Source organism: Aplidium turbinatum, chromosome 4, assembly GCF_918807975.1.
Source record: "Aplidium turbinatum chromosome 4, kaAplTurb1.1, whole genome shotgun sequence".
Taxonomy (NCBI): Eukaryota; Metazoa; Chordata; class Ascidiacea; order Aplousobranchia; family Polyclinidae; genus Aplidium; species Aplidium turbinatum.
The window spans coordinates 1,488,522-1,500,228 of NC_137475.1; the positions used below are offsets into that span (position 1 = coordinate 1,488,522).

The 11,707-nt window shown below is 40.2% G+C and overlaps 1 protein-coding gene across 1 annotated transcript; it reads right to left on the reverse strand.

Moving 5' to 3' along the window:
- Positions 1 to 273: 273 nt before the first annotated feature.
- Positions 274 to 11,156, reverse strand: LOC145768564 (uridine-cytidine kinase 2-B-like). Its single transcript, XM_082580090.1, has 7 exons — positions 10,926 to 11,156; positions 7,926 to 8,085; positions 6,294 to 6,390; positions 5,248 to 5,393; positions 3,565 to 3,662; positions 2,746 to 2,794; positions 274 to 1,875 (listed from the first exon to the last, which is right to left on the reverse strand). The coding sequence occupies exons 1-7, from the start codon at positions 11,022 to 11,024 to the stop codon at positions 1,721 to 1,723; spliced, it is 804 nt and encodes a 267-aa protein (XP_082436216.1). The 5' UTR covers positions 11,025 to 11,156; the 3' UTR covers positions 274 to 1,720.
- Between the last annotated feature and the right edge of the window lie 551 nt (positions 11,157 to 11,707).

The window sequence follows — 11,707 nt, forward strand, 5'->3', positions numbered from 1 at the left end:
AACTGGTGTAATGTTAGCAAGGGATTAATTATTCCTGGTTTATCTGTACTGTAGACTATTTTTTACGAGTGTGATGCGATATTCAATTTCTTAAACTATTTCTATAAGATCCAAAACGTAGTCATCACATTTAAGTAAGTGTATGTGCAATTGTGCATGTTGATTAAAATAAAATTGAATTGATTAACCTAGATCAGGGGTGGGCAAACTTTTTACCGCGAGGGCCGCACTATAGTATAATTAAGATTATAAGCCAAAACATAAAACCTAAAATAATCAAAACACAAGCTTTTATTTAGTTTTAAAGTGACCAAAGAAATGGAAAGTTTATATACAGTACATGTGTTGCGAAAACGTATAATTTACAAAATGTTTGCCTCAATTATTTATTTGAATACAACACACATCAAGATAACACGTTGCCGGAAGCACTTTGAGCGAATTAAACAGAATCAGAATAACTGTCGCAATCGCCGCTCCCCTCTCTACCAAGAGTCTTGGCTTTGGTTCAACAAGACTAAAACGAAAGTCTTGTGACGCGACAGGCCGAAGTCAGAAGTTTCCATTGTGACGTAATCAGCAGTTTAGCAATCGTTGCTTTGACACTAATAACAGCCATGCAAAATGGCTGAGTACACAAATGACACGATACATATTGCTAAAACTGCACATCACTAAAGAACACAATGTGGCTGGGGAAACAAACTACTGCAATGCGACAAAAAACTATTATCTTTATAGACAGACAATCGATAACAACTTAATAACATTGAATTGCATAATTCAAAATTAATACAGAAATGAAACCAAATCATGACCACACTCCCGCATAATTATGACAGATTGCTACCACCTTTTGTGTTTGTTCGTCAGTTGTTGCTTGTACGCAGGTCAGTGCAGTTTTATTGAATTTCAGTCATTTATTATTAACATTTCACGAATGATTTTGTTTTGTTTAGATGAATTAAGATATTTTCCTGAAGAGGGCAGAAAGTTTTGCCGAAAACGTTTGAAATTATGTATCTGTTTCATTTCTGTATTAATTTTGAATTATGCAATTCAATGTTATTAAGTTGTTATCGATTGTCTGTCTATGGTTTTTAAAAAGTACCTCTCTACCAAAGCTATACTATTATCTTTATCAAGACGAAATATACGAAGAAAAAGTTTAATTAACTCATTGTAGTAATTAAAATTTTCAAGCAATTTTATTGTTTTTTTTTTTTACATAAATGCTTCAGGCTTTCGAGGGCCGTACAGAAAGTTGTTTCGGGCCGCATGCGGCCGCGAGCCATTACAAGTCAGAAACAAATAGAATCAGCCCGTAAGTTGGCGAATGCTTACACTTTCTATTCAATACCGTAATAGATACATCGTTATGTCACACATTGTGACACAGAGGATTAACACCCAGTTGCACGGATAAGCTGCATTATATGAAGTCACTATCTCTGAAACATTATTGCATAGTATTGCTCACAGGCTTTAACCACGTAAGTGCAGACATAAGTGCAAAACCAATGGACTTGGTTCAGATATGTCGAGGGCTTCAACGGGCGGACATTACGACAGCGTAAAGCGGATACTACGACAAGAACATAACGCAGCTTTCACACAGAAATAGCAGCATTTAAGCCACGTGCTTTTCGTGCCTGGCGCAACGGAAGGCCGATTCGAGATGTCACAAATTGGAGACAAACACATCGCTCCCCACATACTCTCAATGAGGGGGGCCACCAGACTCTTTGTTGAAAGATTTTTGAATAATCATCTTCTCCACCAGATCGTGCCCGTTCTGTTGTTTTCCGTTGCTCCGTTTCATCATGCCCCCATTGAGAATGTCCCGGATGTGCTGGACAATGAGATTGATGGCAACTAGAATCACAGTGTCAAGATTCAGTGAAGTCATACTACTCATCCCATGGAAATATCAAAGTGGTTGCTTCAACCGAGATCTTGCACCCCTGCAACGACGACATGTAGGCTACAAACTTATTCAATACGTCATTGAACGTCACAAACGCGTGACCTCAATACAAGAATACATGTACATTGTACAAACAATGTCGTCCTCAAGTTTGACATCAACAATGCTTTCGCGTTCCTTAATAATGGGAACTTGGTTATCCGATCTACTTCGTTTCATCAAGTAGTGTCGGTGTAGCCTGTAGCGGGGCCATCGATAAAATCGAACAAAATTTGCCCATGGCGGGATGCAACTTTCCAAAAGGTAGCATAAAAAATTCCCTACTATGAAATTTGACCAATCAGAGTCGCGCTGAGCAGTAGGGTAGACACTTTAATATTTATTACTTTGAACATAGTTTTGTAATTGAAGAAAAAAGAGCAATAGCAGTAGTGAGAATCAAACCCACGTCAATGATATGACTACTATCGCCCTAACCCTCTGCGCCAAGTCAGCCGATGACTTAATTTAGCTAGGATTTGCATTTCTTCCGAAGTTTTAACACGGGGGATTTTTTTATGGTACCTTTTGGAAAGTTGCTAGCGGGATAACATATGCAGTATGCACCTAAATAGCTCCAAGAATTGAGGAGCCGTTTAAACAAAGAGTCGACATGATGTTCCAGGCCACAGTCTTCACCAAGAGTCTGCATTTAAAGACATTCATTCTAGAATTGCCACGTTCTATTCCGGCAGCCGACTTCACCATGGCAACCGGTAAAGCCACCCATCTCACTTTCCGTCAGCTGCCGGAACAGAACGTGACGTCACACATATCACCTGTGTTCTCTGCTCCCCGGGGTATGATGACGTCAGCGTACTTTTTGGACTGAAAGTTAAGTTGCAATTAAAACGAGGTTCAAGATTTTCACACGAGACCGCAGCGACTTACAACAACAGACAACATACAAGTTGCGTCACAGTAACGATGCTGACATTGCATTAGACTGTCGCATACAGCAAACCAGCACACTTGCTTTAACGTCTTTGAACGGTTAAATTGCATAGATCCATCTCAACGTGCACCGGTGCATCATGGACCCGGCATTGGACAAATGTCAACACGTGGACGGAAGACAGGAGCGGGTTCAGCAAATGGTCGACCAGTGAGGGGCTTCCATCACGTGGTGATGCAATTTTAATTTATCGCAGAGCTATGATCTCCATGCTAGCAATGCCAAGATGACAAAGGAGACGGGAGAACGAGGCATGTGATTGGATCACGTGGTTAGGGGTGACGTGTGTGGTTACGTCATGAGTGTGCTCTCATCTCATGAGTGGCCCGTTTGTAAAGCACGAAGCGCCCCACAATGAAACAAAAGCAAACCGAACCTTTCGAAACTTGTTAATGGTTAATGAAAGATAAATATGTTCGGCATCATGCGGCTTCAGGCGAGGCGCCACAAGTACGTCATTCGTTCATGCTCAGTGCATTCTGGAACTTTCCATCCCATTACGTTCCACTAATTCCAAATACCAACTGCTCGTTGGACGAGGTAAGCAGCATTTTGGCTCAAACAATTGAAGGCGGTGATAGCCTGAGACCCAACAACATGGTCGACAAGTATGCACAAACTTCGTCTTTTGGACGCCACTCACCGGTAGACAATACTCTTCAAACGCCGGCTTGACAAAGGTGGTGTACTGCTGGAGGACAGAGTCTAAAGTGCGCCCTCTCTCGACGATGTCTCTTGAAACTGAAAGCAATAAAGGTAACAGGTTTCTACAAAAACAGAGTGAAACTGTTAGCCAGGCATTTGATAATTAATTAAAGTAACTTGCGTTCTTCTGGTGACTATAGGCTACTAGGTTACCTCCTGATGTTAAAGATGATACCCAGGTTTTACTACCAACGTTTCGTCAGTCAGCACGGCTGATTTTATCAAGGGGGCTGAAACAGGTAAGATAACCGCTTAGTTTAACTGATAACGCAGTGATGCCTAAAGCCCGTAGGCTACTTTCCAGCAGCGTAAATTTATCTAAGGTCAACGTCAAGAAACGTTGTAAAGACATCAGACAAGACAGAAATGGCATTAGCAATTACAATGATAGAGAAAAAAAGCACTGAGCAAATGAAAAAATGAATGCAATTTTCAAAGTAATTTTTTGTACACAGAGAGAAAGCTCTGACCATAATTCTGGTTAAGAACACGTTGTGCCTTTTGGTTTATGTACCAACTTTCTGTATATAAACAATCTTTTTGTATAGGCTAATCATTTTCAGTTCTAAGAATAGTACTTAGATAAATATTTACAAAGAGATATTTACCAAGAGATAAATTTACGCTGCTGAAAAGTAGCCTACGGGCTTTAGGCATCACTGCGTTATCAGTTAAACTGTTTTTGTGTTGTGCCATTTGTTGCTGAACAGGTTGTGTTTACCTGTTTCAGCCCCCTTGATAAAGTCAGTCGTGTTGACTGACAAAACGTCGGTAATAAAAGCTAGGTATCATCTTTAACATCAAGAGGTAACCTAGTAGCCTATAGTCACCAGAAGAACGCAAGGTTTCTACAAGATTCATCCATCGTTTATGAAACCCGATTACAGACCTTTCGACGGAGCGCATGCCAACAATACTCCCAGATGGATACACAAAGCTACAAACTAATTCGGCACATTTTGTTAACAAACTGCCAGGTTGAAATCGTTTAAAACTTAAATTGTTCGAATTAGTCACTGCCTGTAGATATGACAACCCGTTGTGGCGTCTCGGGGAGCAGTGAGAGATGTGAAAAATAAGATTCTTGATTGGTTGGTTTTGAATCTTTATCCTCGGACTGACAAAGCTTTGATAGATTATTCCTGGTAGTTTCTCATACTTGTAGAGGCTCTTGACGCAGCTACCGAGATTGGCAGAGTGAAGTTTTCCGATTGTTGAAGTGTTGTTGCCGGAGAATTATTCCATTCACTAAGTGCCGCTGAATGGAGAGCAGTCCTGAAATGCGTTGCTCAAGCGCACACCCCGAGAGTCGAATCAGCGCCAGGTGATCTTGAGCCGGGCACGTAACCACTGAGCTAACGGGGCGGACAGGAAATTCTTAAAAAAATTCAGACGGGCTGTTCGCAATGGCAGCTACAACCGCCAAAAACTCTTGGTAACCAAGTCATCTAGTCCGGAATAGTATATTTTATCGCCCACAAAATATTACACTCCAGAGCACGCCATGCTCACAGGAGCTTCTATGACGTCAGCGCCAGGTCACCAAACAAACAAGTACCACTTACGCATTTTTGTGTTAATACGGAACATATACAAACGTCGCTATGGTAACGGGCATCACCTCGGCGCGACAAGCGCGTGTCCGCATCACTGTCGACAAACAACTTCATGTTAAAGAGATCCCGGATGTCGCTGTGGTAGAAGGCGAGGATACCTTCAAAGAGGACGACGTCACAAGGATGCAGCTCCTGATACTTCCCTGTCAGCCTGAAGAAGCGAACGCGATAACTAACCAGCAGATGTCACTGTTTTAATAATGGTGAAGCAGCACTCATTGACAACGTTTCTCGGCAGTGGAGTGTAGCAAGAATTGCCTGCCATAGTCAGGTGTCACGCCCATGAGGCCAGGGTCATCGGTATCATCAGTAACTCATGCCACAGACTCTCCACTGCCGCCTTTCCAGTCAACTGAACCCTTACCTTTGTGGAAAGGAAACATACAAACCAGCATTTGCCAAGGATATACAATCATGGATCGCTCTTCTAGTTAGATTATTTTAATTATATTGCGTTGTTAGATCTGATTTTTCTGTTTCTAATCAACCAACGCCATCAGCATAAACGACTAAAGTGCGAGAAAAGCGGCGGGATAATTATCTCATGCAACATGCGATCTTCAAAACCGCAACTCCGCTCCCTGGAAGTTGCAGGATATTGGATGAGAAAACCCGGGTCTACATTGTGAGCAACAAAGGCACCTAGCCAGTCATCAACCGGCGCTAACAAATTTTGAAAAACATAATTAAAAATTTGACCTTTGAAATTCCTTGCTGACGTATTTATGGACCAAGACACTGCCGCTTTGAAGCTTGCGTCACACAAAGTTTACTGTGACGTATAAAACAAACACACGTAGTCGGAAATAACTAAAGAAATGTCTGATTGGTAACTAAACAAATTCCAAGTATTTCAAGCGATTAGGAAACCACACGTTTCAACACAAAGTGAAACTAAAACACAGCAAGTAACTTTCAAGGTAGAACAAACACCCTGCTGCAAACACCACATGCATAATGTCGCGGGCATTATTACACAGAGTTTCGAAACACATTCGTACGGCCGAGATTTGTTATCATGGCGGCATGCAAACGAGCCTTGGTGACTAACCTTGAATGGGTCTTAAAATCGTAAACTGGAATTTGAACGATTTTCCCGCTAACGATGTCCAACAGGACTTCTTTCACCAACTTTGTGTCAAACGCGTCTGTGAATGGACCAAGAAATGCGGATCATTGACCGCACTTGTACATGATGTGGGCGATATCGGACATTACGGACGGTGTCGCCCACCAGTTAAAAGTGGTCAGACTGAAAACATTTGTTTCACAATTTCCATTTAGCAGTGTGTTGGCGCGATGAGTTAGTGTCTCAGTAAAATATCATGTCAGAGAGTTCTAACAATACAGGCTTTATTATATATAAAGGGGGTTGGCCATGTTACACTTGTTTCAAGATAAAGTTAAAAATACCAAACCTACTGACATCACAACACATCCATTGTTAAAACAGTTCAACAGCAACCGATCTAAAAGACAGCCCAGATGTTCCAGGATATGTGCCTCCAACAGATGGAACTATGCCAAAAACATCTTGTCTATCTACGGAGGTTGAACCTTGAGCACACAACCCCAAGCAACAACGTGGTTTTTATTATGTTATAAAAGAAAAACAAAACTGCGAACGTTTTCGGCAGCACATCTAGCCTTCTTCGGGTATATATACAGGGTGACCCAAAAAAAAACGGGCCCCAACTATAATTAGGCCCCGTTTCTTAGTGTTTTGTCCGAATGAAATGAAACTTTGGTTATAACTAGTTTATTATGTTCAAAACATCACATCATAACATCACATCAAAACACATCACATCAAAACATCCACATACCGCTCCTTGGTGACTGTCACTGCTGCGCCAGATTCTTCGATGAAGATTGGTCCGATGATGCCTCTGGCCGAGATTGCAGCCCACACTGTGCACTTAGGAGAGTGCAGGGGCTTGGTGGCTACTTCAGTGGGTCTGGAGGACCCCCAGAAGATAGTTGTCTTGGAGTTCGCCTTTCCGTCAAGATGGAAGTGGGCTTCATCTGAGGTCCAAAGGAGGTTAAGGAAACCTAGTGACTCTCGATCTTCTCGAGCATCTTGACTGCCATAGCGCTCCTCTGCTTCTTGTCTGAGACTGTAAGGGTCTGCATCGTCTGTATTCTGTATGGGTGGCAAGCTCTGATATCGTTCACCAGCACTCTCCTGCAAGTCTCACGGGACATACCGAGAGACTGACTTCGTTTACGCACAGACGTTTCGGACTCTGCTGGAGAGACTCCCTCACACTTTCGACCAGCTCGGCTGTCCGCTTCTTGGGACGTCCCGAGTGGCCTGGACGGTTCTCACTGGCAGCGTTGAGGTTCTCCACGGTCCCATACTTCTCGAAGTGGTCCACCCAGTTCTGAATTCTACGTTTGGATGGAGCCTTTTCACATTCGAACTGATGCATGAAACTGTGCTGGGTAACGAGCTTGTTTTGTAGTAACATTTAACACAGTGTATTTTTTGTCCCAGCTCCCGCTGGGGTCTTGGTGTACTTACGGTTGTTGATTCTGCCATGTCGTATAAAATAAGGGCAGTCGGTGAAGAAATAAAGGAGATATGACATAAAGTGTACGCGGGGCCCGTTTTTTTTGGGTCACCCTGTATATGAAAGAATGTTTTACTTTGCTTTAAATGCACAATCGTTCCAAAACCCACCTGGATGATCGAAGTTGTACTCGCTTCTGTGGGCTTCAGCAATTTCTTCCGAACTTAAACTCTTGTAGAAGCTATCCTGGCAAATGATGGCGACTTTTCGAGCATCGTTTGATGTTGAGTTCTCTCCTAATCTCTCAAGAATCTTCTTGCAAACTGAGGACTAGTTAAAACAATAAGATATTAGCATGAAACACAAACCACTATGCACCTATTCTATACTTCGGTTGTTGGGCCAGTCAGTGGTTCTCCAACTTCTTTAACTGCGACACCTTTGGAAAAGTTTGCAAGATTTGTGACAAACCTGGCAACAAGAATTTCAGTGATTTTTGTTTATTTTTGTCTCCTGCCTTTATTTTTCTTGCAGCAAAGTGAACTAGAATTGTGCTATGTGATTATTAGATCATAATCAATTGCTATAGTTTTATAATTATAATAATGAGCTCAAATGCACATGCCAGAGGATAATAATATACCGGTATATGAAAGGCACTATTATAAGTTCTAAAAAAAAAATACTGGGCGGTGTCAACTGTCAAACCGATGCCCTTTGGAATCTGAGACTGATCCAGGCGCTATAAGCCACATGCAGCTTTTTTGATGTTGAAAGAAGAGAAGGCGAGAAATTATACATCATGCTTGAGCGAACATGTGCATATAGCCTCTGAGAGAGTGTAAAGCTATATTCATGTTACCGGTACCGTATATGATAAGAATAGTCCCTGCATATAAAATAATTATGCAAAATTTAAACAAGATAATTCTACTTGATTTTAATGCAACTTTATCTCGACAAGGCCTGATATAAGCGCCAATTATTGACAAATCATCAAACTAGACATAAGACCGCTAGTGATTCACTGGAGCCAACTTTTTTGGCTGGTGGCAGGATGTTTTGGTCTGAAAATTGCAACTCCGGCACTGGCAGGATGTTCCGGCCTTTGGTAATGTAGTAACTTTATATTCTCAATGTTCCAACTGAGCGGTTGTATGCCTCTCTCACCAAGCGCTCTAAAAGATGCCACATGGCAATGTTTAGGATACTTTAAAAGGATCCATTCAGGAGTAAACTTTTTGGTAGATTTAAAATTTGGTAATGTTTTCCATCCACTCGATGTAGAATTAGTTTATATTATTATTGGTTTTTGATTGAATTCTTTGATCTCGTTTTCAATGTTACTTTTCCATAGCGCCCGATGTTGCATGTATATAATAACATATACATTACAATGTTGTATACAATGTTACTATGTTGCATATATACATTATGAGTTCGGGAGAGTGGATATTTGTGAAAAAAATAAAACAAAATTGTTTCAATTGACCTAAGTAAAGGTAAAGTGGGTCACATAGCCTACTTGATTCAAGCATCGGGGGATGAGAAGATAAGGTTCTCATTGTACAAAGCCTTCGGCACTAAGGAGAGTAGGATGGCCAGTTCCTTTCTCTCGACCGCATTTACTTCAGCAAATACGCTCACCCAATTTATTACACCCTGGGTAGACGTGAGCTGTGTTTTCAACAACCAGCATAACCCGGGAGTCGAACCATGATTGCATAATTGGAAAGCCAATGCCTTATCCGTTGCGCAATCCCACCGCGGCAATTGACCTATTAACCTAGAGTGGCAGCTGACATAGACGACCTTACAGGTCTTTCGTTGCCATCCTGTTGTGCTGATAGACACTCAGTTTGTATGTATATACTTTTTGTTTGTTTATCGCCAGCAAAACAATAAACTGAACTGAACTATTGTACTACGAAATATTATGTGTTGGTTGTACTACATCTATTTAAAAAAATGGTTTTGTTTTCTTGGGCGTTACAGGATTGACCAATGTTACAGGCAGCCTATGTAGCTTAGTATTCTTGCATTGTTGCAGTATCACAATGATGCAAACAAATAGATTTATCCAAGGTCATGAACCTGACCCCAGTCATACACACACCTTGCACATATATCTCTGGCTCCGGCCGAAGCCACTATCACCTCTGGCCCGGAGCTTAAGTAGAAAAAAAAAAATGGTCGAAGATTGGCTGAAGTTTGTTCCATCTAAGACCGCACACATTGTATTTCAATATTTTTGAGGTCAAGACTTTTTTTCAAAAAAAGGAGTTAACCTGTTTATTCTTGTTTATTTGCAAACATCTACAGTTTTTCAATATGGTATAATATATTGAATTGTAAAGCAGTCACATACCGTCTTCTAAAAATCAAAACACTGTAAATTCAAGAGTGAAACAGATTTGAGAGCTGGTGTACACTGTACAGTCTCTGCCCTGGTCAAAAATGCTATGATGTCATAAATTGGAATCAACCAAAAAGATAGGGTGAAGTAGCTGTTTTGTGTTTTGACTACTTTACCTAAAGTTGCTTTACTATTTTCTAACCCCAACCAAAACCTTAACCTAACACTGAAGGTTAGGGTTAGAAAATAGTCAAGTAAAAGTTATATTCATAAACAAATTTTGCTTGGTTGAATGCCGTTTAGTGTTCACACATTTTACCCTATGTGTCTTGGTCGATTCCAATCTTTGACAAATATTCAAGTCATACCATTTATGACCATGGCAAAGGCTTGTACCCCAGCTCCTAAACTTGTCATTCAAAAAATGGTTTTCTTGTTACTTGGTTCAAAGAGAACTCATTTTGAATTTAACTATCATAAATGACCTTATTTTGTATCACAAAAATCAAGTTGCTTTCTTTGGAATCCTTAAACTTGTTATTATGAAAGATGATTGATCACATAAGATGAAAGTTTTAAATCTTGTTAGCATATGTATATATAATACAAATCTGTTTGAACACTTGTAAAAACAAAAGCAAAGATAATACTTCTGTTTCAAATTAACGTTACTGTTTATGACAACGAAACAAGATGAAAACAGCCACGTAGTTTGTAATTTAGTTCCAAGTTTGGAGATCAAACAGAGTTTAGAATATGTCAAAAAAGGAACAACTCAACAAGCTATGAAAAGTAACGGTAGCCAAACTTTTACCTTTCCTGATGATGTTCCACCTGAAACTCCAATAATAAACGGGGGGGCATCACGAGAACTATTAGTTTTAGCAGCATCTAGTAACTCGTGAAAGGACATCACAATGACATGCACGATCTCATTGCAATAACAATAACAAATAGTAATAACAACCAGACAGCGAGCAATTGACGAAAACACAACAAAAGTCAGAGTTGCCAGATAAAATTGAATTCTTTGCTTTACGTTGTCCAAACGAAAGTTCAGTTCAGATAAAAAAAAAGTTAAATATTGTAACTTAATATTTCACAACAAATAATAAATTATTTCATTAGATTGTCTTTCCACTCTGCTAAAACATAGTCATTAATTTTAAAATACGCTGGCATATAAGAACAAAAAAGCTATGTAGAGCAGTATTCCAACTAATACCACAGGGTTGAGCATTACAACAGTATATATTTTTTACATATTTACAAAATAGTTTAACATTCAAACGTTTTCGGCTTAAGCCCTCATCAGGAATCTGAAAATATTGATAAAATGCAATAAATTTCAACTTCTTGAAGGTAACTAGCTAACTAATTGTAAGCATCAAGAAATACGCAGCGGTTAAAAGCAATAGTGTGGAAAACAAACAGACGGGCGGAAAACAAAATTACATTAGAAAAAGGCACACATGACTACAAACGAATTAGCACCACAGGGAACGTGATCCATCTAACTTAGTAAATGTTTAGTAGAATGGACGCGCCGCCAGCAAATAATTGTTTGTTTAAATTTGAGTTGTAGCGTTTGATTAA